Source organism: Notechis scutatus, chromosome 1, assembly GCF_049901735.1.
Source record: "Notechis scutatus isolate UNSWTSFEM ecotype Mainland chromosome 1, rNotScu1.2, whole genome shotgun sequence".
Classification (NCBI taxonomy): Eukaryota; Metazoa; Chordata; class Lepidosauria; order Squamata; family Elapidae; genus Notechis; species Notechis scutatus.
This window is the reverse complement of record NC_142009.1, coordinates 23,156,998-23,184,769: the sequence shown is the minus strand read 5'-3', so window position 1 is coordinate 23,184,769 and position 27,772 is coordinate 23,156,998. Positions and strand designations below refer to the sequence as shown.

The 27,772-nt window shown below is 40.2% G+C and overlaps 1 protein-coding gene across 6 annotated transcripts; it reads left to right on the top strand.

Annotated features, from left to right (window-relative positions):
* CRCP (CGRP receptor component) lies at positions 1-26,985 on the top strand. Of its 6 annotated transcripts, none has more exons than XM_087958438.1 (7): positions 14-141; positions 4,055-4,091; positions 6,029-6,127; positions 7,535-7,629; positions 17,341-17,398; positions 20,973-21,066; positions 25,264-26,985. In XM_087958438.1, exons 1-6 carry the CDS (start codon positions 134-136, stop codon positions 21,057-21,059), a joined length of 384 nt encoding a protein of 127 aa, XP_087814564.1. In that variant the 5' UTR covers positions 14-133; the 3' UTR covers positions 21,060-21,066; positions 25,264-26,985. The 6 variants fall into 6 exon arrangements, with proteins under 6 accessions (XP_026527488.1, XP_087814564.1, XP_087814557.1 ...); XM_087958431.1 differs by lacking the exons at positions 20,973-21,066; positions 25,264-26,985 and adding exons at positions 18,574-18,649; positions 19,265-19,368 and having other exon boundaries at positions 15-141; XM_087958426.1 differs by lacking the exon at positions 14-141 and adding an exon at positions 448-554.
* The last annotated feature ends 787 nt before the right edge of the window (positions 26,986-27,772 follow it).

Here is a 27,772-nt window from a genome sequence, read left to right as displayed (position 1 = left end):
GCGCCTGAGAAGGAAGGGGCGGTGCCGGCGGACCCGGACGGTGCAAAGAAGACGCGCGCGGCCTCTTGGTGCGCAAGGAGGCCGCTGTGGCGGCGACGGCGGTGCAAGTCCGACCGTGGAAAGCAAGGGCAACATGGAAGTGTAAGATGGCGAGCGAGCTTGGCTTCTTTCGGCCAGTCAGACCTGCTCTCCCCCCCACCCCATGAAGGGTTAAAAACGGGAGAGGCGGGATTAGACTCAAAGGCAGGGAGGAAAGAGAAGCACCGGGCGTGGGTTTGAACTGCTTTCGGTGCTTTTCGGTCATGCACGCACACGCGTTTCCCTGGCTCGTTTTAAAGCCCTCGCGGTTGCTTCGACCTCCTGCAGACGTGGCTCCTCCTCTTCCTCTGGCTGTTTTTTTGTTTGTTTGTTTGTTTAAGTGGTTCAGCAGGTTGTGCGAATGTGGCTCACGATTCACCTTCCTTGTGCAAGTCCTGGAAATGAGATCGTTAGGGAACCAGTTCATGTATATCGATGAATCCAGCTATTGGCTCGTCGTTCAATATTGCGAGAAGGTGGAGTAAATTAAAGGCTTGAGTCGAGCCTCAATATTGATGGCTTTCATGGAAATAGCCCCAGAGAGGGTTTGGCCACAGTAGGGTAGATTGTCATGGCTTTCTGACCTTTTTTTATTATTACTTCTTGGTGTTGTCTACAACCCTAACATTTCCTATGGTCTCCAATCCAAATCCAGGTTTGGCCCTGCTTAGGTTTTTTTTTTTTTTTTGCATTAAGCCAAATTCAGTTGCTTACTTCTGCCTGCTGTGATGAAGAAACTCTTGCTGGGAATACACATAACAACTTGCCTCCAGAAGTTGTGAATGCTCTCAATACTGGAAGTTTTTAAAAAGATGTTGGATAACCAATTGTCTGAAGTGGTGTAGGGTTTCCTGCCTATGCAGGGGTTGGACTAGAAGACCTCCAAGGTCCCTTCCAACTCTGTTATTCTATTCTAACTATTTTTTGTCTGCATTGCTTTTTTTTTGACACTATCTCTGAATCCAGATTTGTGATCTATTTTATCACTTGAGAAGTTTGGGAGGGTATATAGGAGGAAAACAGTTTTCTGTATGTGTAATCATATTTGTATATTTAAATAGGTATACACTGCTTTTCTGTGCATTAATGAAAATACACATAAATACAGTAAAACTAAAAAAAATCTTGCAATAGTATGCAGTTCACACTTTAAAAAGTAATTACTATATATCCAAAAGTAAATCCCAGTTAATTTAGTGGAGGTTGCTTGCTCCCTTGCAGCATTGTATTGATAGCCAGGCTTCTGGGGGAATAAGAGCCAATAAAAATAAATATTCATGGGATTTCAGTGCAGTTTGATAAGAATGTCCTGATCGATAAGTTACCCATAAGCCATTTATAGACATCATTGGTAATTATGCAAGCAGAAAGATATATATGTTATTATTGTTTTATTTGATTATTTCAAATAATTTTTTTAAGAGTAAAAAAATTAAAAGATGGATTTGGTTTCCTAGAATAGGGCATCAGTAAGGCACTTTACCCAAACTAGGTAGCATCATCAGTATGTTGGGGATTATATTGTGGCATTGAGAATGGCAAAACTTTATTTCTATGCTCTTATTACAAGGGTCTTCAAACTTGGCAAGTTTAAGACTTGTGGACTTCAACTCCCAGAATTCCTGAGCTAACATGACTGGAGGAGGAATTCTGGGAGTTGAAGTCCACAAGTCTTAAAGCTGTTAAATTTGAAGACCCCTGTCTTATTATGTCTGAAATAGCCTTCCTGGCAACCCTATTTAAAGGATTGTTTCCTGCTGGGGAAAGACAAGCTATTGGGCCATTTACAGGGCCACTTTGAAGAACATTCTAGCTATCTGATTGATAAAGTCACTGCTTTTGCTTGGAGTTGGATTCTGACTTTTGAGATGCCTGAGACATTGTCTTGTGGGTTTAGATGAGACGAGCTTGTGACTCCAAGGAAGTGGACATAGTCTTTGGGTTGACCCTCCTGGCTTGTGAAGGTTACTTAGGAAGTGACCTGTTCTTGGGTCTATGTGATTATGTCATCCTCCTTGAGGGAAAGCAGTGGTCCACCAGTTTTGAAAGAGGAAAGATTATGCTCCCTCCTCAAAAAGACATTGCTGGACATAGTGGATATGGGCACACTTCAATCATCCCTTTTGGGGAAGATTGCTGAGAAATGGAATTGCAGCTCCAAGAGGCCCATGAGGGAACAGATTATGTGAAGCCTTTTCAATTAGAGTTAAGACAACAATGGTCACTCTACTTCTAGACACGAAGTGTATACCATCCTGGTTGATCTCTCAGCTGCCTTTTGATATCATAATGTTTGATTAATGGTATCCTTTTGGACCACCAATGAAGATTACTAGCCGGGGCACCATTCTTTCCCTGGAGGCATTCCAGTCAGTGCTGATTTGGGGAAAGAGATTGTGGCTGAGGCCTCTAATGTATGCCTCAGGGCTCAGGGCTCGCACCCCCCTTTAGATGAGGAGGGCCTTCATCCTGTGTTCTAGCTGACCATGTTCCTGGCCTCAGTGATAGTTCTGATGCCCTAGACACCTCTGTTAACTGTAGACTGTTGAGCCCTTGATGTTGCAGCTGGTCTTAGAGTTGGTGTCAGTGTTACAAATTTCCACAGCCTTCTCTCTAAATATAATACTTAAAAATAAATAAATTGCACTTATTTAATTTGAAAGATGTATTGGAGCATGTTTGGGAATATTAATTTGAATTATCCTAAATCTAAAGCTCTTCATCATATCTGTATAGTAAAAAGAATGAGATCTATGCTACAAATGGAGGGGAACTACTATTTCTTACAGACTTATCTTTAACTATGAATAGTTCTTTAAAAATCCCACAATTCTTTGTTTATTTCCCTAGTAGGTGTATATTACATTGTAGCCAAAGAGAGGAAAATATGAACTAGCATCATGCTGACTTTTGATGCAGTGATAAAGATGGCAAAACTTTTTTTAAAAAATTCACATGGGCAGTGGTTCTATCCAACAGACAATGGGCCAAATTACCTCCTCAAATCCTCTGAAACCATGCAACATTTGTTCTAAAGTGAGCCAATTTACTCATCTCCCATGTTTTGGGTCAACTGAGAATAATTCTCTATGGATCTGTTACCCTTTTTGATTATTTTTTCTTACAATAGTTGTTGGGCCCGGAGACTCAGATTTCTCCAGATGCATATGGAATGCAGAGACCTTCAGAAGAATTAAATATCTCCATCAGCGAAAGGGGATATATGTCCGTCAATAACAACAAAAACACTTTTCATGAAATGATTGTGTTCGTGTGTATATGAACATAATTGCTGTAGCTTTTCTTTTATCCACACAATACAATGAGAACTCCAACTCAGCATATTTTCTCGTCCACTCAACCAGTACATTGTAAAGACAACATTAGAGCCTATGGAAGTTGTTGAACTTGTTTGAAAGTGATGAGTGTGGTGGTTCTATTCAAACAGTCCGCTTTGCTTGACATAATGCATTGTATTTTTTAAGTATGTTGCAACAGGGGACCTAAAAACAGTTTCATTCTCTTCTGTTGTAAATGCTAGTGATATTTTCTGCTGCTTATCTATCCAGCTGTACTCATTGTCCCTAGGATGTATAGCTAATTTGTGATAAGTGAATGTTATTTAAAAAAAAAGAAATATTGATGTTTCTAATTCATTTTCTGAAAATAAAATGAGTTTATTTGCTGTTAATAGGAATGCACTTCAATAGAAAACAAGAGCAGGCAGGTCTCAGGCAAGCCCATAGATTTGGTTTCAATAGTCTTTGCAAGTTGTGGTACACTTATTTTTTGTTCCAGGTTAAGTGCAGTTTTAAAAATGATTTGTAAGTAAAATCCTTCCTCAAATTAAGCTTAGCTCCGTGCCCATGTTCCTTTCAACTGTTAGGAGAAAGTTATGGCTTTTTAAAGGGGCTTCTCCATACTTGTCCTGTTAAATCATTGTACTTACAATCTCTTTGGATTTTTTTTTCCATAGGAAGGATGGAAATGCAGCCCTTCTCAGCAATTATGAGGTAATGTGATTTGTCATGTTCTGAAAAGCTACATATAAGCTGAATTTTCATGACGATATTGCAATTCAGTAGATCTGGATTCAAGTTAGGGAAGATTTTTTTTATAGAAGTGAACTTGGCCTATGTCCTTCTACCATTATCTGAGGCTCCAGTATAATGGGCATGAGGATACCACCTCCCTTATGATGGAACCTAGGTTAGTAGTGTAAGTGTTCTGGACTGGCCAATCCTTTTATGTTTGTTCATGTATTTCCTTAATTGGTGTCTCCGCTTTTCATTTATTTCCTTCTTAAAAGACGGACATCTCTCTCTGCCCTGTGTTTAATAATTGCAAAAATGGAAACCATAGAGTTACTCTTACATAATGAGAATTATAAAGCACCTTGGGGTTTACTGTTACTGTTGAATGAAAATAGGTTCAGTAAATAAAATGTACTTTCGTAATGTTAAAATAGAACATTCAAAATATATCTATCTCCAATAATAAATAATTGATTTAAAGGGTAGCCATAAAGAAGGGTGGCCATAATTTAAACTGTAGCCGTAATGGAGGGTTGCTAGATTGTGCCAGATGAATTACAGATCTGCATTAATAATGCTAAGAAAAAAGCTCCTTCAAATTAGCTGAAATCAAGAATTCTTAAAAATATTAGCAACAGAATATAGCAATGTGCAAGCTCCAATTATACTACTAAAAGAAAATCTTGAGCTGAATACATTCTTAAGGCTTCTTTTTTGTAGTTTTTCTGTCCATTTTTGAGGAGCTATTCGGGATACATTTAACTGATTTATAGGGAATGTAATTTGTAATTCGAGTTTAAATATTTGGAAACTAACTGATTTATTGGAAAGGATTTTCCAGTGTCTCCTAATATTTATATATAGGTATTTAATTTATATGAAAAAACTTATATGGCTTTCCATCTTATATACAATGACACTTAGTTATTGTTCGTTGCGAAATTGTGTCCAACCTATTGCGACCCCATGGACAGCGTTCCTCCAGGCCTTCCTGTCCTCTACCATCTTCTGGAGTCCATTTAAGCTCTACTGCTTCAGTGAATCCATCCAGCCACCTCATTCTCTGTCATCCCCTTCTTCCGTTGCCCTCAATCTTTCTCAGCATGAAATAGTATGTAGGAATGATCTTCAGAGACAGGAGGAAGAGTACCTGACTTGGCAGCTGTCAAATAAGAAGCAGCAGAGGCAGCAGGAGGAATGAGGACATGCCATACATCTTAGAAATGACCCTACTAGGTTTCTTGGATTTTAAAGATGAGGGGTGTTAGGAGTGTAAGTCACCTAACAGTTATTTGGGTTAGAAATATATAAACTAGGATAGACATTTTAATACTGTATCTTTAAGAAAATGCAAAAACTGTAATTGGGGGTGGTTTCTCAAACGGCCATAAGATGGAGCCAGAAACCTGGGTTGTTTAGTCTCAGACTCAGAAGTGAGTGAGTCTCTTTTTCCTTCTGTTGGAGAGTTTTGCCGTTCCTCCTAATGACTGTTACTGATTGTTGATGTAAGTCTGTTACTGAACTGTTTTTTGATACTGTACTTTGATACTTGGATTATCCCTGAACTGAACACTGACTGCTTTACCTGTTAATTGACTTGGACTGCTTATCTTGGATTGTGCTTAAACGTTTTATTGGAAGTAAAAACCTACATTTACTGTACAGTGTATCTGTGTGCTGTTTGTGTATTATTCTTCACTACTCTCACTACGTCTCCCTGTATGTGCTCATTCTCCTAACGGGGAATTACCTCAACAAGGGGGAAGAGATATTCTTTCAGGCTTGCAAGGTTCTGTTAATGTAATTTTACCATAAAGTCCTCAAGAGGGCCTTTTACATTGCTACTGTAAAGTGGTCTTCTGCCACATGTTACTGCAAAGTTCTGGAGATGTTTAAAGCTGTTCCTTCCTTCCCAGGTCTACAAATTGTTGACTGATCTGAAGCAGCAGTGCAAAGAGCCTGGGAAGAGCAAGCAGAGTGTTGGCCAGCAGAATCTGAACACAATCACGTATGAAGTAAGTTAAGTAAAGACATAAAGAAAAATTGTGTGCTTTGTTGAATTTTCCTTCCCTATCCCACTTGCCTATTTCCATGAACAGAAATCTTTTGTAATCCTGCTATCTACTAAAAGAAAAAGAAAAATTCAAAGAAGTAGCACAATTCATGTTTTCCTGTTTTTATATAACATGAAAGTCAGCTGGATGATTTTGGGCCACTAACTCTCTCAGCCCAACTCCCCTCACAGGGTTTTTATTTTGAGGAAAATAGGAGGAGGAAGACATGGTGGATATGTTCACTGCCTTGCATTATTTTTAAAAATTAAATAAAGGCGGGATACAAATAAATATATCCCTGAAAACAGAGATATATCAGTGAAACATTTTTTAAAAATAAAAGATCTCTTTAATACTACTGCAATACTATATCTAGCAATATAACAATAATAATACAGGTAATCCTCGACATACATTGAGCCCAACATTTCTGTTGTTAACTGAGAGATCTGTTAAATGAGTTTGGCCCCATTTTACCACCATTCTTGCCACAGTTGTTAAGTGAATCACTGCAGTTGTTAAGTTAGTAACATGGTTGTTAAATGAGTCTGGCTTCCCTATTGACTTTACTTGTCAGAAGGTTGCAAATGGTGATGACATAACCTCGGGGACACTGCAATTGTCATAAATACAGTTGCCAAGCATCCAAATTTTAATTACATGACTGTTGGGATGCTGCAACAGCATGGTTATAGGTCACTTTTTTCAGTGCCTCTCTAACTTTGAATGGTCATTAAATGAATGGTTATAAGACAAGGACTACTTGTAATTACTTAATAAATGGATAAAAATACCAAATCCAGTCTGAATATTGGCCAACTCTGCAATGGATCATAATAATGTCCTATAGATCTATTACATCCATGCATTACAACATTTCATATTCTCTGATAATTTCTCTTGTCCTTTTTGTATTTCCTTCAGCTCTAATGATATGCATTATTAGATTATTATTTTGCCATCCTAAAACTGTTCATCCTTGGATTGCCTGAATTCCTAATGTGTTTGAAAAATTTTCTGTGAATTTTATCCAATTGTCATTAGGACTTTAAAAAAAAAAATCAGATGACAATGGAGCCTCCTTCCACCTCCAGACCCCCAATCAAATCACACTACTAAAATCTGGTTGCAAAATGTTAACACATAGCAACATGACCTCTTACGTTAAATAAATAGGACCTTTGGGAAGCTCATTGCTCTTGCTGCAAAAAGAACCACAAAGCAAAACATTTTGGCTTTACACATACACAGTAATAGTAATATTTGCAGCATTTGAAACCAGGGAAAAAAAGTGTCACCCCCGACTGAAGATGACCTGCTTCATTGCAGCGGGAATAATATGGAAAATTTCTGTTTCTGCCCTTCTAGACACTGAAATACATATCAAAGACACCATGTAAGTTCCAGAGTCCTGAGATTGTTAGAGATTTCCTCATAGCACTGAAAAATCAAAAGCTAACAAAGTAAGTTAAAAATTACACCATGCAACAGTGGATTAGAAATGTTTGCTTTGTATTACATTTATCCCAACTATTCATAATAATATTGTTGAATTATTGGTGTTCAAAAAAAATACTTCCAGCTCAGAGCAGGAAATCCCCTGGTGGTAGCGAGCAAGAAAGTCAGCTGTATTAAGTGTGATATTCTCCTATTGGTGATTTGGTTTTATCCATGTTTACAATTTTCATTGGCTTTGTAGTATGTTTTAATAGGAGATGTTATTGCCCACATAAAGTTACTTTGTGTGAAATAGGTGGCCATATAAATGTGATAAATTATTTATTTATGGGAAATCCCAAGTACCGTATATGCCGGCGTATAAGGCGACCCGGTGTATAAGACGACCCCCCAACATTTCCACTCAAAATATAGTTTGTTATATACTCGCCCCTCTTCCGCACACCTTCCACTTTGCACTTTTTTTTTTTTGAGGCACTTTTGTGCACCGTGGAACGGAATCCTGTGAAGCCGAAAGGAGCAGCCAGCCTTCTCCCAGCTCCCAAGGAAAGCAGGCTCGCACCGCCCGAGCTCCGCTGAGGTATCCGGCTGGGGCTGTCAGGAGTTACCGCTGGCGCGGCTCCGCGCGCCCAGTCCCGCGTTGCCTCGGGAAGGAAAGGCAAAAGGAAGAGCCGCAGCGGCGCTTGCAATGGCAGCAGCGGCTCCTGGTTTTGCCTTTCCTTCCCGAGGCAATGCGGAACTGGAGCTGCGCGGAGCCGCGCCAGCGGTAACAACTCCTGACAGCCCCAGCCAGATACCTCAGCGGAGCTCGGGCGGTGCGAGCCTCGCTTCCTTGGGAGCTGGGAGAAGGCTGGCTGCTCCTTTCGGCTTCACGGGATTCGCTTCCACGGTGCGCAAAGTGCCTCAGCCGCGGGCAGCCGCAGTGCTTCCCAATTACTATTTGCCGGCGTATAAGATGACCTGGCGTATAAGACGACCCCCCAATTGGAGGCATGTTTTTCAGGGCAAAAAAGTCGTCTTATAAGCCGGCAAATACGGTAACAATTTACTGTCAGAATATTTCAAGTAAAACTATACACAAAAATACACTGCTCAAAAAAATAAAGGGAACACTTAAACAACACAATGTAACTCCAAGTCAATCACACTTCTATGAAATCAAACTGTCCACTTAGGTAGCAACACTGATTGACAATCAATTTCACATGCTGTTGTGCAAATGGAATAGACAACAGGTGGAAAGCATAGGCAGCTAGCAAGACATCCCCAATAAAGGAGTGGTTCTGCAGGTGGTGACCACAAACCACTTCTCAGTTCCTATGCTTTCTGGCTGATGGTTTGGTCACTTTTGAATGCTGGCGGTGCTTTCACTCTAGTGGTAGCATGAGACGGAATCTACAACCCACACAAGTGGCTCAGGTAGTACAGCTCATCCAGGATGGTACATCAATGCGAGCTGTGGCAAGAAGGTTTGCTGTGTCTGTCAGCGTAGTGTCCAGAGCATGGAGGCGCTACCAGGAGACAGGCCACTACATCAGGAGACATGGAAGAGGCTGTAGGAGGGCAACAACCCAGCATCAGGACCGCTACCTCCACCTTTGTGCAAGGAGGGACAGGAGGAACACTGCCAGAGCCCTGCAAAATAACCTCCAGCGGGCCACAAATGTGCATGTGGCTGCTCAAATGGTCAGAAACAGACTCCATGAGGGTGGTATGAGGGCCCGACGTCCACAGGTGGGGGTTGTGCTTACAGCCCAACACCGTGCAGGACATTTGGCATTTGCCAGAGAACACCAAGATTGGCAAATTCCCCACTGGTGCCCTGTGCTCTTCACAGATGAAAGCAGGTTCACACTGAGCACATGTGACAGACGTGACAGGGTCTGGAGACGCCATGGAGAACATTCTGCTGCCTGCAACATCCTCCAGCATGACCGGTTTGGCAGTGGGTCAGTAATTGTATGGAATGGCATTTCTTTAGGGGGGCGCACAGCCCTCCATGTGCTCACCATAGGTAGCCTGACTGCCATTAGGTACCGAGATGAGATCCTCAGACCCCTTGTGAGACCATATGCTGGTGCGGTTGGCCCTGGGTTCCTCCTAATGCAAGACAATGCTAGACCTCATGTGGGTGGAGTGTGTCAGCAGTTCCTGCAAGACAAAGGCATTGATGCTATGGACTGGCCCGCCCATTCCCCAGACCTGAATCCAATTGAGCACATCTGGGACATCATGTCTCGCTCCATCCACCAACGCCACGTTGCACCACAGACTGTCCAGGAGTTGGGGGATGCTTTAGTCCAGGTGTGGGAGGAGATCCCTCAGGAGACCATCCGCCACCTCATCAGAAGCATGCCCAGGCATTGTAGGGAGATCATACAGGCACTTGGAGACCACACACACTACTGAGCCACATTTTGACTTGTTTTAAGGACATTACATCAAAGTTGGATCAGCCTGTAGTGTTTTTTTCCGCTTTAATTTTGAGTGTAACTCCAAATCCAGACCTCCATGGGTTGCTAAATTTGATTTCCATTGATAAATTTTGTGTGATTTTGTTGACAGCACATTCAACTATGTAATGAACAAAGTATTTGATAAGAATATTTCATTCATTCAGATCTAGGATGTCTTATTTTTGTGTTCCCTTTATTTTTTTGAGCACTGTATATTATATCTAAGCTGAAGATTACATTCAAGGACCCTAAGTAAATACTCAATACTTTCAAATATAAGACAGTATAAGTCGTTATTTGTTAATTAACTGTGGCAAAAGTAATAATTGCTGTATCTGAAAGATATTGTATGAAGGAACCAAAATCAATTTTTCTAGATTGTGGATTCAGTTAATGACAGGACTGCCATCACTAAGTAATGCTGTTACACTTTATGACTTCATTACTTAGCAATGGAAATATTTATGAAATTACAGATAGTCCTCGACTTATGACCATGATTGAGCCCAACATTTCTGTTGTTAACTCACTTGACTCACTTGTTGTGAGTTTTGTCCCATTTTATGACTTTTCTTGCCACTGTTGTTAAGTGAATCATTGCAGTTGACCAGTTAATAACTTGGTTGTTAAATGAATCTGTGTTCCCCATTGATTTTGCTTGTCAGAAAGTCGCAAAATGTGATCACATGATCCTGGGACATAGCAAAGGTCATAAATGTGAATCATTTGCCAAGCATCTGAATTTTGATCACGGGGAGGCTGCAAAGATCATAACTATGAAAAATGGTCACAAGTCACATTTTTCAATGCTGCTGTAACTTTGAATGGTCATTAAACAAACTGTTGTAACTGGAGGACTAACTGTACTTGATATCGAGCTGGGGCTTAAAGTCTGTTATGTAATGTTTATTAAATATTTTACTTGTTAAACTTTTATCCAATCACAAGTTTAATTTGTGTTTGTAACTTGCTCTTGGGCCTTCTGGCTGTAAACAAAATTGATTGGTTTAAATTAATATTACAGATTATCAATAGAGAGAGGGACTGGGGTTATCAATCTTTGCATATGTAACAAAGAACATTTCTCCTTGAAGAAAATGTGCATTGGGAATGGTGGCAGTCTGCACATTATCAGGAATATTTATTTTCTGCTGACTGCAGGGCACTACATGCCCAACAGCTTTTTTTAAATTAAATGAATAAATATTCAGAAATTTACATTTTAAAAGCTGAGGAAAATGTTCTCTCACTACTTAGACAAGTATTGGAAATACCAGTTAAGCATTTAGACAATATGTATAGATCTGGAAACTTTTCTTTGACACTTCTCTCTGCAAAACTCCCTTCAACATATAATAATCCTCTCACAGATTTGTTTTCTATTCCTAAATACATTAATCAATTTCTGTCATCAATCCTTCAAAAAATAGGTAACCTTGATTTATGACCATAATTGAGGCTGCATTAACGTCATAAGTTGTGCTGGTCATTAACAAGTCGTCATGTGACCAGTCAGATTTTGCCACATTTTTTGTGATGTCATTAAGTGATTGGGCCTTCTTCTGGCTGTGATTAAGCCACAATCGTTAAACGAACTCATTGTTTGAAATGGGCATTTTCTGCTGGAAAACAGAAGTAAACAGCAGTTTCTGGCAAAAAAAAAAAAGTTGTAAAATGCAGTCACATGACCCCAGGACACTGCAAACTGCCGTCAATGTAGGAGGGTTGCCGGGTACCCAAATATTATCACGGACATTGGAACTTCAAATCTGGGTTGTTAAGTACCTTTTGGGGAGTTCATCGTAACTTTTGAACAGTTGCCAAGTGACTAGTTATTAAGTGAGGACCATTTGTAGTTAATTTAGTTTGATGTTAATTGTTTGACCTAAAATTATTATAACAAAATAAAAAGCTGTGAAGAGAATTGTTAGAATTGTCACAGTAGTTTTCCAGTGATAAACAATGCTGTCTTTCTGAGCGTTCACTTGATCTGTGTAATTGTTCTTGATCAGGGGTGTCAAACTCGATTTCATTGAGGGCCACATCAGGGTTGTGTTTGACCTTGGGGGACTGAGGGGGCGTGGCAGGGAAGGGTGTGGCAGGGTGGGCGTGGCCAGTTCAACATCCTGCAGCCTTCTGCCAGTGAAAATGGAGTCTGGGAGGGCCACATGTGGTCCTTCTGGGCTCCGTTTTCGGTTGTGATGGCCTCCTGCAGCTCTCTGCCAGTGAAAATGGAGCTTGTGCGGCTCTCCCGAACTCCATTTTTGCTGGCAGAGGCACTGCAGGCTAGTCCTTCACTGTTTCCGGGGCAGCCCCACTGTGGTGGTCTTCCATGGAAAGAATGAGACACAGGCTGGTGTTCTCGGGATGGAAGCCCAGAATAAATTCTAGTGGTTCTTTTTATTGAGATTTTTCTACATAGTCAGCATAATTACATTATGGCTTAATAATTAGATATAGTAAAGGTTTGCTTGCAATTGTTTAAGCTGTCTCCTTGTTTGTATTTGTTCTTATTGTTCTCTTTTCTTTGCATTACCTTAGTGACCTTTAAACAGGCATGTATGTATAAAGCATTATATTAATCATTGCTCAAGCTCAGGCCAAAGTTTATTCCAACACCCCACAAGCCAGATCTTAGCACCCTGTGGGCTGGATCTGGCCCATGGGCCTTGAGCTTGACACCCCTATTATTGATAATCCTTATTACCATTTCCCCAATAATGTCTGCAGCAAACCGTGATGCCACCAAAATGACATTAATTTAAAATAATATGTAATTTAATATAATCACATTTATGCTGTGATTCAGTACCTGCCTCAGACATCTTGATGCTTATAAGTAATCATGATATTTGCGTGGTTGTATCATCACACACATTGCCATTTCTTATCCTTCTGACCTTTGCAGCAGATGGAGGTGCCTGCATAAAGACATCCAGAGAACGCATGGCTGAAATTGGCGGCTTTCAATTTGCATTCTATGCTCTCTAAGAGCATATCATGTTATCCCTTCATGTTTGCAGAGTTAGATATCTGTGGTTCTACTTGTGTTGCTAAAACAAAAACTCCCAGAAGCATCAGCTTGCTTGGCCAATGCTGAGTGATAGTAAGAGCTACAGAGAATCATATCTGGAGGCTGCAAATTCTCCATCTGTGTTTATAGTGCTCAGTTACTACATGTAAGGCTGTCATCCAGGTTCTATATAGAGCATAAATTAGTAGTTGGTACCTCTAGATGGCGCCCATTGACAATATAATTATTATAGGAAGGCCACCTCTCATGAGATCTTTAAAAATATCATTTTGTTCCTTTTTTAAAAAAATATTTTTATATATATTTTTATTTGCTGGCTAGCAATATGGGGCATTGCAATCTCTATACGTCTGGAGGAGATGAGATTGAAGAAGATTGATGTATATAGTGCTTTATATTATTTAGCAACTCTTGATGATATGCAAGTAATTTTTTGTGGGGTCCTTGTTGTTTTCTGAGCTTGGTTATTTTCTTGCAGGCATTTCATTACCAAACTAGGATATGATGATACTATCCCACAGGTCAACCCTGAGCTACAGAAATTCTCTTCTATCAATAATTTCCCCCCAGATAGTTGATATAAGTGGGTGGTGGGGAAAGGACCATTGTGCCTTCAGTTGTCATGTCACGTTTACCAGTTCTTGCAGCATTTCAAAAGTAATCCAGATGTCCAGGTTCATATAGTTTTGACACCTTCATCTAACAACATCTTAGAAATCAGAAAACAGATATAAGGAGGAGTAGCTTCCTATACCGACTCAAGTTTTGTTATATAGTGATGGCCGAAATGGAGCACTAAAATGAAGTAGCGCTCACAATATTAGTGAGAAGGAAATTGCAATGTGAAGCAGCTGCTAAAAAAAAGCAAAAGCTACTGTATTTTTGACTGCAATAAGAGGAGCACAGGGTCCAGAAGAGAGGATATAACTGTTCCATTCTGTGTTGCCTTGGTCAGATCCCATGTGCTTGGCACTGTCTTGACATTGTATAGGATAGAAACAGATTGGAATGAGTTCCGAAGATGCCTAGATAATGAGAGGTTTGGAACCAAAACTACACAGTTAAAGAATCTGTGTGGGTGTGGCCTATGGAAAAGACAAGTGAGGAGAAATATTGTTCAGTAGCATTCTTAAAATATATGAAAGAAAAAAAGGAATGAACTTACTCTGTATTGCCCCGGAGAGCATGACCAGAACCATTAGAACAAAATTACAAAAATGTAGATTTAGACTAAACTTTAGCTGCCATGTGAGAAGGTTACTTCTCCTTTGCTAGAAGTCTTCAAACAGGCTGGATGCTCATCTATTAAAGATGCTAGAAGAGATCCTGAACTGAGTAGAGGGGGTGATTTTATTATTTATACATTCCATATATATGGCCACCCACTTGCCACGTGACTCAGGCTGGCTAACAAAAAATTTAAAACAGCAAATAATAATCTAAAAAATTAAAACATATTGCACTGAGAAGAGTTCATAATCTCCTAATCCTGTGCGGAAGGAAGAGGCATTTTCAGAGATAAGCAGGATTGGATCCATATTTGCGGGGGGAGGGGGGGGGATTCTGTTCTAGAGACAGGAATAGTGATAGAAAAGGCACATTTCCTGGGTCCCACCAAGTAACACTGCTTGAATGATGGGAACCCTGAACATGACAATCCTGTCAAATGTTATTGATGAAAAAAGATCATCCAAGCCAGGCCCTACGCAATAAAGGATTTTATGGGCGATGACCAGTACTTTGAATGGCATCCAAAAGTCTACTGTGCAATTCATTTAGTAGCAGTGTTTCATGGATCAAAGTGTCCTCATTACTACCAATGCTGCTGCCTTCTGAACTAGCTGTTTCTTTCAAATGGTCTTTAAGGGCAATCCCAAGTAGGATATGGTACAGCAATTCAGATTTGAGATAACCAAGCCGTGAATGACTATTTCAGCTTCCTAATCCAGGAATGAGTGCAACTGATACACAAAATGGATGTGTGCAAAGGCCCTCTGAGTTACTCTTCAAGTAGGAACCATGACTGGTTTTGCCTAGCCACTGCAACCCCATCTAGAACCAAAGATGAAAGATTGCCAAAACCAGTAGCCCTAAAATCCTAAGCCACTTGATAAGCCTAAATGCCCATTCAACCCCCATAAGCTGCAGAAATTGAAATAGAATCTGAAAAGCATTATCTCGCCAGCCTAGGATGAGTTATGTAACTAGGTAGCATCAGCATACTGATTGTATGTTCATGTCAAAGTTGACCCCACTCAAGAACAGAGAAAAAAATTGAGCTCTGAAGAATAGAACCAGGTTTAGAAGGAGAACCCCTTCGATAACTCCTACTGTCAGCCTCAAAACCAGTGCGGAACGATACAATTTATTTAATCAAATAATTCTAGAAAGGTTACTCTGGGATGGTACCTAAGGTTGTTGAAAGATCAAGGTTGGATGGGATGGAATGCAGATCCCGAATCATGTTCCTATCATAGGTCATTCATATGTGTAATCATGCTATTTCAGTACTATGCCAAGGCCTGGAACCTGACTGGAAGGGATACAAATAATCTTCCCTGCAGTCCAACTTCTGTCTCAAATGCCTTTCCTAGAAAAGGAAAGTTGGAGATGTATCAGAAATTACCCAACATAATTTGGTCCAGCAATGAGTACTTGAGAAGAAAATGTACCATTGCATCCCTAACCCCAGGCATAAGTATCACTTCACTCAATGTACCACCTCTTAGCTTCAACCATACATTGTCTTCCCACAGACCTTAATCAATTTAGAAGAATGTGGATCTAATATACATGTGACTTCCTTCACAACCCTGAAGACTCTTTCTGCTTCCTTAGGACCAAGAAAGTAAAACTTCTTTCAGATGAACACAGACTATACTTAACTCAGTAGGACTTGAAAAGGTGGAATTCATCTCAGGGTGGGTTTGAATGATTTCCCTTAACAGATGCTTTGACTAATCTTCAGAACAGCCTATCAAAAGATCTTCTGATCCATCTCTCCCTAAGAGGGATTGAATCACTTTGCACAGGGCTCCTAGAAAGCAATCCATGGACACAATAAAATGAGGGAAAATAATTATATTTTGCCCCCTTTTTATTGTATGTACCTTAATAAACACTCTTCCGCATGTTTCATTAGGCCCTTCATCTTTTTCCAGCAGCCCGGTAGGCATTTCTTTCTGCTATTTCATCTCTATTCTGGGTTGTTACACCATAATTTAAATTCCTGAACTCCCTTTCTGTCTTTTAAAAAAGCCCAGACATATACAAGTATAGTAATAATTATAAATTCATCCTGAGTCAGTGGTGGGATTCAAATATTGTTGCCACTGGCTTGGTGGGCATGGTTTGGTGGGCGTGCTTTGTGTGCATGCGCATGCTAAACGTGCACTTTGTGCAGGTGCAGAGGCATTTGCGCAGGCGCAGAGGTGTTCTAACTCGCCTCGCGCAAGCCTGCGCAAGCTATTCTGTGCCGCGCAAAGCAGCTGCGCTTCAAATTCAGCGGATAAAGGTGAGTATGGGAACCCAGGCGGGTGGGTGGGCCCAACAGCAAAACCATTAAAGCAACGGAGAGAACCGGTTCGGTCTCCGCTGCTCATCGCTCTTACCGGCTCTCCAGAACCGGGCAGAACCGGGCAGAATACAACCACTGTCCTCAGTTATGTTTTCATTTAGTTTAAATGTTGTCCACAAAAACTTAATTTTATAACTGACTCATAGTTGAAAAAAATTTAACTGGTTTAGGTAATTGTTTTTTGTAAAAGTGATACAATTTCACCCAGCTGCTGATACCAATTAAATTTGACATCCCTGTTTTCTGCCTGTCTTCGTAGCCAAGGATGTGAAACTGACATTTAATGGTTTATTGTGCCGCACAGGATTTTGAAATACATTTTCAGCCCTTTGGGACTATCTAAAGAAACAAGCTTTTGAAATCTGGGTTCAGAAAGAGCCGTGGGTTGTAAATGTTTTTGAACAAAGGGTCATTGAGGGTTTTAAAACCTACAAACCAGTAAATGCCAATGGATTACAGATGTGGGAATGGCAATTTTCAAGCTCCCATATTATTTCATTTCTGACTGCTGAAGTTCTAAGGCCAGGCTGTAAGTAAGACACTGGAGTAAGTTGAATGTTCTATAGACAAGCTTTTATTATGATGTGGACTCATTCCTGTGACCAGAATCCCTAAATTATATATATTTATGTCCTTTGCTTGGGTACAGGGCAGAAAAATTGCAACTACTCAACCACAGGCCTGCAACTGCTGTTGAAATCCAGCTGGTAAGTTATAAAGCTGCCTTCTGAAACATTGCTTTCAATATAGAAAATCAGTCAAGGGATCTCTCAATTTTCCAGTAGGGATTGTATAATAGTATATAATAGTACAATTCTTGTCTGGGTATCTATTTTCTTGCCTTTGTTCTTATCCTCAGCCTGTTTTATTGCTTACTCTGGTTTGTGAAACGGTTGCATCAGCAACTGCACAAAGATACATTTGATGGGATGAAATCATGGACAGTAGGATCCAGATCATGTGAGCCTCACCTGTACAGATGCAGTGGAAAGGCTAGCAAAAGAGGGACAAGCCAACAAGGAACAGCAGCTGCAAGGAGGAGTTACTACTAGACTTTGGAAATCTGTTGTTTTGTATTCATTTTATTATAAAAAAATTGTTATTCTTTTTATTATGTATTGTAAACTGCCCTGGAAATGTATTAGAAGACTGAAATGTAAGTTAGATACAGATACAGATTAACCGAGTTGGAAGGGACATTGTAGGTCAGGGTGTCCAACCTTGGCAACTTTAAGAGTTGTGGACTTCAACTCCCAGAATTCCTCAGCCAGCTTTGCTGGCTGAGGAATTCTGGGAGTTGAAGTCCACAAGTCTTAAAGTTGCCAAGGTTGGACACCCCTGTTGTAGGTCATCTAGTCCAAAGTAATTATATCCAGGTTAATTGTACAAAAAAAATGGTCAGGAGCAGAGTGTGTTTTTTGGACATTTGTGCCAACACACATAAAATAGCTACTTAGTTTTGTAAGGAGAGATTTGCATCTGATACCCAACAGAAGACAGGAAATAGGACAGAAGACAGGAAATATGTACAATAAAATCAGGTCGTCATGGAGTGCAATATATCTAGACACCAGGTTGGTTTTGACAACTAGTTTTTAAACCACCTATGTGTTCAATTAATTAACATGCCATCAAGTCCACACTTTACTAACGATCCAAATTTTGTGGGTGTGTTTTGTCACATTTTTTTGTTGAAATCAAGATATACTCTATGTACAGCATTCTCTACAATCTCTGAAAGTTGTCTGATAAAAATGAGATAGTGTTATTTTATTTTCTGGTGGCTAGCACATTTTAAAATTTCTGCTGAATGATCTCTTCATTATTGACTCTATAACCTGTCTAATTTTGATGTTCCGCTACCTGGTCTGTAATTTCCTAGATTCCCCTTTGTTCCTTTTTTGAAGATGGGAGTCTTATCCTCTTGGTATTTCACTGGTTCTCCCAGTTTTCTCAAGGTAATTCATAAAGATTTGACCAGACCATCAGAAAGTTATTTCATGCTCTGCATTTTGTCTGATCCAGGAGCTTTAAACTTATGCAAAGTAAATATAAATATGGTCCTACTCTGGCCTTTTACGTTGTCCTGAACAGTTATCTAGTTCTTTTGTCATTGAAGAAGCGTGAGAAAAAATATGACTTTAGCTCTGCTGTTCCTGTGTTACCTGTTATTCCATCTTCACTTAGGCTAAACATAACAAGTTCCATCATCTATTCTTCCTAAACTTTAGCTTCCAAGCCCCTCATCATTTTTATTGCTCTTCTCTACACTGAACTTGCATCTACCAGCTCTGAGGGGGGAAATAGACACTTTATGCTTTTCCAGCAATCCCCATTTTTAAACACTTTCTTTTTCAGAAATTCATACAGTTCCTTTTCCCATTAGCTTCTCTGACCACAGATTCCTACTTACCATTATTCTGAATTATTAAAATGTGCAAAGTTTGAAACACCCAGTCAACAAGATAAATTTCCGTTCCTTTAATCAAAATCTCCAACATTAAATGGTCACTTTCTCTTAATATTCTCTGCTTATTTTCTATCTCTTCCGCCCCCTTCCACTCTCTCTCCAGGCTGCATCATTCCCTGCTAACAAACCTCTGAGAGCCGCATAATAAATGAATATTGACTGATACATCCTTGAGAGCTGCTGATTCCCTGAGCAAATAAAATGTTCATTTTAGAAGAAAATGAATAGCTGAAGCAAATGTTCTGAGGTGGCGCCTGCTGGAAGATGTGGGAGTTCTTAGGTCATTTAGCAAAAAGGCAAGCTCTCCATCTGCTTTATTCCACATTTAAGGAAGTCTTATTAGTTTACGGGAGATAGAAAATAAAACAAAATATCACTCTCAGCTTAATCACCTCCATAAAAATATTTTGATTCCAAAATAGTTCCTAGGTACATGGTCAAGGCTGCTGACTTTAACTGAAACAGGTGAAAATAATTCAATGTTACAATATGTTTCACCTGTGTAACTTAGTTTTTGTAATTATTGTATCTGTTTTGCCTCTCTTTGAAATATTTAAAAGTTAAGTAGGGAAAACAATTATTTCTATCTGCTTAGTTCAAAAATAATTTTTACCTTACCAAAGAGTTTGATACTGTTGTTGTTATCCTTTGTTGTACAGATGTTTAGATTGAATTTGGCACTTTTATCCACCTTTTGAATTCTTCCCAAGGTCCTGGGATAGGCAGAAGTTGTTGTTCAATAATACAGGAAGTTCTTGGCATATAATTGAGCCCAAAATTTCTGTTGCTAAGTGAGACCATTGTTAAATGAATTTTGACCCAGTTTACAACCTTTCTTGCCACAGTTGTTAAGTGAATCACTGCAGTTGTTAAATTAGTAACATCTCTGTTAAATGAATCTGGCTTCTCCATTGACTTTGCTTGTCAGAAGGTTGATCATGTGACTATGGGAATGCTGCAACGGTCGTAAGTATGAAAAATGAACATAAGTCACTTTTTTCAGTGCCATCGTAACTTTGAATGATCACTAAATGAACAGTTGTAAGTCGAGCACTACCTGTATTAAAGGTATCACAGCATGCAAGCTGTTTCACACAAAGGTACAACATCAGTGAAAAAAGTGACTGATGATCATTTTTCACACTTACGGCTGTTGCAACACCCCCGTGGTCACATGATCAAATTTCAGACAGTTTGCGTCCCAGCGTCCTGTGATCACCTTGCAATCTTCTGACAAGCAAAAGCAATGGGGAGACAGATTCACTGAACAACCATGTTACTAACTGTTGCTGGAATTGGGTATGTCTAGTTTGATGAAAAGAAGGACTAGGAGTGACATGATAGCAGTGTTCCAATATCTCAGGGGCTGCCAGAAAGAAAATGGAGTCAAGCTGTTCTCCAAAGTACCTGGGAGCAGGACAAGAAGCAATGGGTGGAAACTAATCTAGGAGAGAAGCAACCTAGAACTAAGGAGAAATTTCCTACCAGTTAGGACAATTAGCCAGTGGAACAACTCGCCTCCAGAGATAGTGAATGCTCCAACACTGGAGGTTTTTAAGAAGAGATTGGATAACCATTTGTCTGAAATGGTATAGGGTTTCCTGCCTAAGAAAGGGGTTAGACTAGAAGACCTCCAAGGTCCCTTCCAACTCTGTTATTCTATTCTGTTCTGTTCCTATTCTATTCCTATTCTATTCTATTCACTGTTTTCATGAAAGATGTTTACAAATTTCATGCTTTTTTGATGATTAAACCCAAAAACGATTTATATATCATATTAAAACCAGGGCAGATTTCTTTCATCTCTTTAGAATAAAAGCATGAAGTTTGCAAACCTCTTTCATGAAAAATCTGTACTTTTTGAACTGCAGCAGAGGATTGATAGAATGTCCAGATGATAAACAGGTACTAACTAGACAGCTCAATCTCTCTGTTCAATTATGTGCTTGTACTGAGATGTGCTGATCTTGAACTAACCAAAGAACTGCAGTGATTCATTTAACAACTGTGTCAAGAAAGTTGTAAAATGGGAGGAAATTCACTTAACAATTGTCTTGCTTAGCAATATAAATTTTGGGCTCAATTATGATCATAAGTTCAGGACTACCTGTATTGTACAAGGGCCACAGCTGCCACCTGTTTATTGAAAAGGAGCTATGAATCCAAGAAGATTTCAGACTGCGCACAGTCAAGAGTAAGAAAGAACAGCTCTACTGAAGCCAAAGATATAAAATGTCCTCTTCTGGGATCCAATATTAAGTTGTTTTGATAGCTTAGAAACAAAAAGCTAAAGATCACAAAACTATTGCCTGTATTTGAGGAGGTTTGTTTTTCTCTGAGATAAGAGCAGTGGCTCCATTAAGAGCATTAGCTGTGACCGAAGTTGTTTGTTTAAAGAGGAAGGGATTTTATTTGGTTTTATGGTACAACTAAAAATTTCCATTTGCTATTCTTAGGCAGATCTGATGGGTGAGTGTTTGCATCAAAAATTTCTTATTGTTTTTAGCGAAACAATATGCATGCTTAGGAGAAAATAAAACTTCTTGAACAGTGATATGTTGCTCAGTCATTCAGTTGCTTTTTAACCTTTGGGAGGGACATCATTTTATTAGGATTGTCTGTCAAATATATTTAATTCTCTACGTTTTGTAAATATCTCTTCTCCTTCCTATTTAATTATTCTCAGATTTTTTGTACTGTTTATTTCTGCCTTCAGTTATTTTCATTGCATAACAGACAACTGTTTTTGCATTTCTTGGATTGGGTTTTTTTTTTTTTTGCTTCATCGTTAATAATGCCATGGATTTTTTTCAGGCACTCTTGTTACCAAACCTAATCCATTAAATTTATTCTTTTCCTTCCCTCACGATATCAAAACAAATAGACTGACGTACCAGTCAGATGTTTTATTTGTTTTCTTCGATTAAGATGCAACTGTGCAACAAGAAGTGTGTGATCTGAGCCATAGTGAGCACCACAACGTGTTCTTGCTGACAGCATAGAATTTCTTTACATTTTGCCTTTAGAATATATTGTCAGTTTGATTTCAGCCTTGTCCATCTGATGATGGCCATCTGTGGAGTTATGTTTTAGGTTCTTGGAATAAGGCACGTGCTGTAAACATTTAATTTTCTTAGCAGAACTATCTGCCTCTTTCATTCATATGTGACCAAATTTCCCATCAAGTGAGATGCTACAGTCTTTGCAGCTTTAGTATCTCATCTTATACTGTAATTAGAATTATGCCTGTCTTTTTTTTAATGTGGTGTTGCAAATTGCCATAGAACTGTTCAATTTCCATTTCCACTCCCTGTTGGTTTAGAGCAGGGGTGTCAAACTGGATTTCTTGGAGGGTCAGTTCAGCGTTGTAGTTGTCCTCCGCAGGCCGGCCAGGGGGAAGGAGATGGGACAGACACCCTCCTGCAGCATCCTGCTGTCCAAAATGGGCTGTGGGTGGGGGCTGCAGGGAGCCCCCCTATACCCCGTTGTGGCCAACAGGGTGCTGCAGGAGGCAGTCCAGGCCAAAAACGGACTGCACGGGGGCTCACCTCATGCCCCATTTTTGCTAGCAGAGGCACCGTGGGCCGGTCCTTTGCTAATTCCAGGCCAGCTCCATGGGCCTTGAGTTTGACACCTCTGGTTAGAGTACAGAGTATACTGGATTTATTGTTTGGAGGTTCTAGCAGGGGAGCGCAGCTATCGTATACCTTTGACCGAAGATCGATACACTCTTTCTATCTGGGATGGTCGTCCTCTTCCACTGAGTGCGCAGCTTCGGGGGGGACGCACATGGAGCGGTGAGGGAGGAAAGGGACACCTGCCTAGCCAGACAGATCAGCCGAATCAACCCTGGCAATCAATGGGGTAACAGATGTCGCAGCCAGATCGCCCTCACATCTGGATTTATCATATGATAATTGGCGTACCTTTGACTCAGATTAAGATCATCTCTCATTTGGGGAAGGGTTGTATCCAAGCACTGACTTTGATGCTATTTTGTTAATCATAATAGCTAGCCTTATTTCTTCAATGAGATTTTAATCCACAATTGATTGCTTTTCTGATGTGAAGGGACCTTTTTCAGTCCACTTCAATTCGCTGATTTCCAGAATGTGAATATTCACTCTTGACATTTCTGTTCTGACATCAGCTTTGCCTTAGTTCATGGTCTGACATTCCATGTACCAATGTATCTTTGCAGCTTCAACCTTTCCTTTTGCTTCTGGGCAGTCAGCAGCTGGGCTTCCCTTTGGCTTTAATTCAACACATAATAAGCACCAGTGCTCTTGCTCTTAGCTCTTGCCCAGTAGCTTGTTTCATGCCTTCTAAGGCTAAGCTTCAAAATCATGTTGATGCTGTCTTGGCTGTGGACATAGCTCTTTTTTTTTCTTGGGTGGATGGTATTTAGTCAGAATCCTCATCAGTGGATTGCCTGTCATGGGTGAAGTTTCTGGGAGAATATTCTATAGTTTATAACATCATTGGGAAATCTAAGCTGTTTTATCACGACAAGATCAAGCTCCATGAAAGAAACGATGCTTCATTGTAAATTCACCCTTCATCCCAAGTAGAGTAAGGCTGAACCTGAATAGTTCAACGGGCAAAGAAGTTCTTGAATTCTCTAGAACTCTCCGTTGGACAGGATATTAAAAAGTAGGAGATGGGAAAAAGCAAAGGAGTTCCAGAAATTAGGATCAAATCAAATACTTTTATTACGATCTTTGACCAGCTTTTACAGTGAAAAAGAGAAATAGTTTGATATAACAATTCATTATTGGGGCAAAAATGATATATCAAATTAAAGGCTTTGCATGGTTGCATGACTTGATGAGGGTATGTGATATGTGAGTGTGGGTCTAGCATCCCTTAAACCAGGGGTGTCCAACCTTGGCAACTTTAAGACTTGTGGACTTCAACTCCCAGAATTCCTCAGCCAGCATTGCTGGCTGAGGAATTCTGGGAGTTGAAGTCCACAAGTCTTAAAGTTGCCAAGGTTGGACATCCCTGCCTTAAACAGTAATAAACATAAAATTTGTCAGTGTTACCTTCAAATTTGAAGATGACTGAGGCAATCACAGCACATCTTGGGGCATGATAAAAAGGGCACCATATGAGGACATGAGCAAGAGTTTCTACCTCCCTGTATCCACAAGGGCAAATTGTCTGCAAGTAAGTAATCCAGTGCAGCCTTCCTGCCAATAGAGCTGATGGGAGGCCCAGAAATTAGGATAAATGGTTCAGTTACAAGATTTGAGTCCAGGGTGTATCCAGATATTGACAGTGCCTAACTTTGACTAATGCATTCAATCAGCGCTTAGATGGAGAAAGCTCTTATCAATGCCAACAATGTTATCTGTAGAAATGCCCTTCCTTATCAGGGAAGGAAAGACCTCTGCTCCAGTTCCTTAGAAAACTGGATTAGTTGGTCGTTTTCTGTTTCGTAGTGATTGGCTTCATTTTATCCTAGTTTTGCTGAGCCTCCCTAAATGTTAAAGTTGGTCAGTTTTAGTTCATCTGCTGCATAATGTCAGCTTTATTGTTTTAGGGCAATCTCTTCCTCTACCAGCTGGGAATTTGGAGAGTTATGTCCAGGGGTGGGCTTCAAAGGGTTTTAGCAAAGGGTTCTCTGCCCAGTTGCTGGGTGGGCGTGGCCATGGTGGGCGTGGCCTAGCCTCCTGCACCACAGTAGGGCGTTTTTGCCCTCCCTGGGCTCTGGAGGCTTCCCTCGAGCCTCCGGGAGGGTGAAAACGGCCTCCCCAAGCTTTGGACGCTCTCTGGAAACCGGAAACGCGCCCATTTCTGGCCTTCCCGAACTTCCAAGAGGCCCGTTTTTCACTCCCCGAGCCTCCATGTGTGCCTTGCACTTACTTGCATTTAAAACAGGCCACGTGGGGACTCCTGGGTGGGGCTGGGCGGGGCCAGCCAGGAGTGGGATTTGAGGGTTCTCCGAACTGCACAGAATCTTAGCTAGGGGCTCTCCTGAACCCCTGCAAACCCCCAGCAGCCCACCCCTGGTTAGGTCTGTCCTAAGGAGCTTGGAAGTTAGCATGTAAAAGGGTGATCAGGACATACCGGTAGACACTAAATCATTGTCCTTTGCAGATTGTGGAAGAAAGTGAAGAGAGGCTTACAGAAGAGCAAATTCAATCCCTTCTCCAGACAGTCACCAGCATGCTTCCGGGAGACCCAGAAAAAGAGCAAGAGCAGCAATCCATGGTTGTGGAAGAGGAGGGGAGCCAGACATAGGAGAAGTATAAATGACTTGAACTGCAGGAGACCGCCTTCCCCATTTTAGCATCAGGAAGGGTTGGCCAAACTCTTCATTTGCTATGAGAATCTGCAGATTTCCCACGGTTTCCATGATGACTAAGCAGTGTTGTCACTATATGTTTTTCCGTTGTTTGTACACCACAGGAGAATTATTATTTACAGCATAAACTTTTAAAGGGAAAAAAATAACTCTTGCCTTTATGTTTTATCTATTGTAAATGCAACGTGAATTGAGGTTTATGCCGGGGCAAATGCTACTATTGACTTCACAATTTTCATGCTTCTCTACTGCAATATGAATCTGAGTTCATCCCAAGGCGGATGCTACAATTGGCGTCACAATTTTCATGCTTATCTACCTGGAAAGTTTTACACATGAATAGCACAGATGTTGGCGTTATGGACTTGTTCATTTATTAGAAAAGTGCATTCCAATTTTCCTGTTATTACTAAAAGGTATCACATATAAAGTAGCAGATTATTCATTATAGTGGTATGTCATAATAGTCACAAAATGGGCCAGTCACATAACTGATCTGATTTTGCAACCTTTTTGCAGCAGTTGTTAAGCAAAGCAACAATATTCATTAAGCAAATATATGATAATTAAGTTAATCCATGGTCATTAAACAAACCAATGGTTCACTATGGGCGTGCAAAAACCAGAAGTGCCAATTTTTGGCAAAACTTATAAAACCGGTCATGTGACCACAGGATGCTGCAAGTGGCCATGAATACGGCCATACTGCCAAAGTTGTCATGTGATCACAGGGGTGGGGGGCTCAACCATTGGAACTTTGAATTTGGGTTGTTAAGTCCCCTTTTCAGGTTGGTCATAATTTTGAATGGTTGCTATGCAACCTGTCATAAGTCAAGGACTGCCTTTCTGTTTTTCTTTCCTTTGTTCCTCAGCTGAGGCCTTCACTCTTCATTGGGTCGACTCACACTTAGTTCTTGGCCATAACATGTCCACTATCCTTTTGGCAGATGTAAACCATGGTCTGGGATCAGTTTGTTGGGCAAACACATCCAATTGCTAAGTCATATTGTTTAGTCAGTGCCCCTCTATCTTCCTCCCTCATTTTCATTGTTCTACCTCTAAACATCTGTCTAGTAGTCTTGTATCTTCCCAGTATTTGGGAGTCTGAAAGAATCCAGTAATCAAACACTTTCTGACTGTCCTGGGCACCTTCCTCCATAGATTTTCCAAATGGTTGGAACGCTGACACCTGGATTCCTTGCTTGCTTGGACATATCAATAAGTCTAAAGAACAAGAGACCTGCTTTACACTGCATTACTTTATATTTCAAAGCCTTTGTTGTCAATGTACATCATATATACAATGAAATTGGTTTAGCCTCTACTGGTGCAGTCCATACAAGAATACAAGACAACATGAATAATATAAAGAATAATCCTTATATGAGTAGTTAGGAAAAAAAACTAGTCATACATTTCCATATGTATGTTATATTCTGTGCAACATGAATATTACTCTGGTATATGGTGTATAATTTATAAATAAAATGGGAGTGTCTGGCCAACCTTTCCAATGCAGTGCTCACCATCTACTTAAATCCTCTGCATTACCGGTAGAATAGCATTAATTTATTGGAACATGTGTGTTTTAGGTTTGTGAAAAGTATACAAAGAAAGAAACACATAGGGAAAAATAAGCAGAAGTGGGTTTTAGTTTGAGATATGTATTCTTTTTTTATGCAGGCAATACTTTCAGGTGCTGAATACTCCTTAACAGAAAACTGGGTGGTGAATGATTACAGCTGCAGGCAAGCAAGTTTCTAAAATAACTAATAATCCTTGTTCAAAACTCCTATTTGCTCTTTGGCAGATGTCCCAGAAGATGAAGAGATTTGTTCATAAGGAGTTCCATTCTTGCTTCCTGTTCTGTTAGCTTAGAAATGTGCATATGGAGAAGAGTGTCCGGAAATCACCAGGTCAGGGTTTCAAATCCACAGAGACTTCAGGGTTTGTTAATTTAAATTGGGCAGATTCAAACAACACACGCACAATGACTTGATTGATAAATCTTGCTAAGTGTTAGTGGGAGAATACATGAAACCCTTGAGTCCACCTCTGACCACAATAGCCAGAAATAAGTGGTGTGGTTGACCATTTAAGTCAAGACAAAGGAAAACATTGTAAATCCTGATTTATTGGTGGGGGGGAGGTTGTTTAAAAAGTCAAAAGAGGACAGCCAAGACTATGTTTGAAGCAGTGGTGGGATTCAAATTTTTTTACTACCGGTTCTGTGGGAGTGGCTTGGTGGGCATGGCAGATGAAGGATACTGTAAAATCTCCAGTCAGAGGAGATATTTGCCG

Excerpts from the sequence above, each read along its gene's own strand:
- CRCP (XM_087958424.1), top strand. The coding sequence starts at position 514 with ATGAATCCAGCTATTGGCTCGTCGTTCAATATTGCGAGAAG. Across the intron at positions 6,128-7,534 it reads TGAACACAATCACGTATGAA|ACACTGAAATACATATCAAA; the intron begins GTAAGTTAAGTA and ends CTGCCCTTCTAG. Across the intron at positions 17,399-25,263 it reads CTGCTGTTGAAATCCAGCTG|ATTGTGGAAGAAAGTGAAGA; the intron begins GTAAGTTATAAA and ends TGTCCTTTGCAG.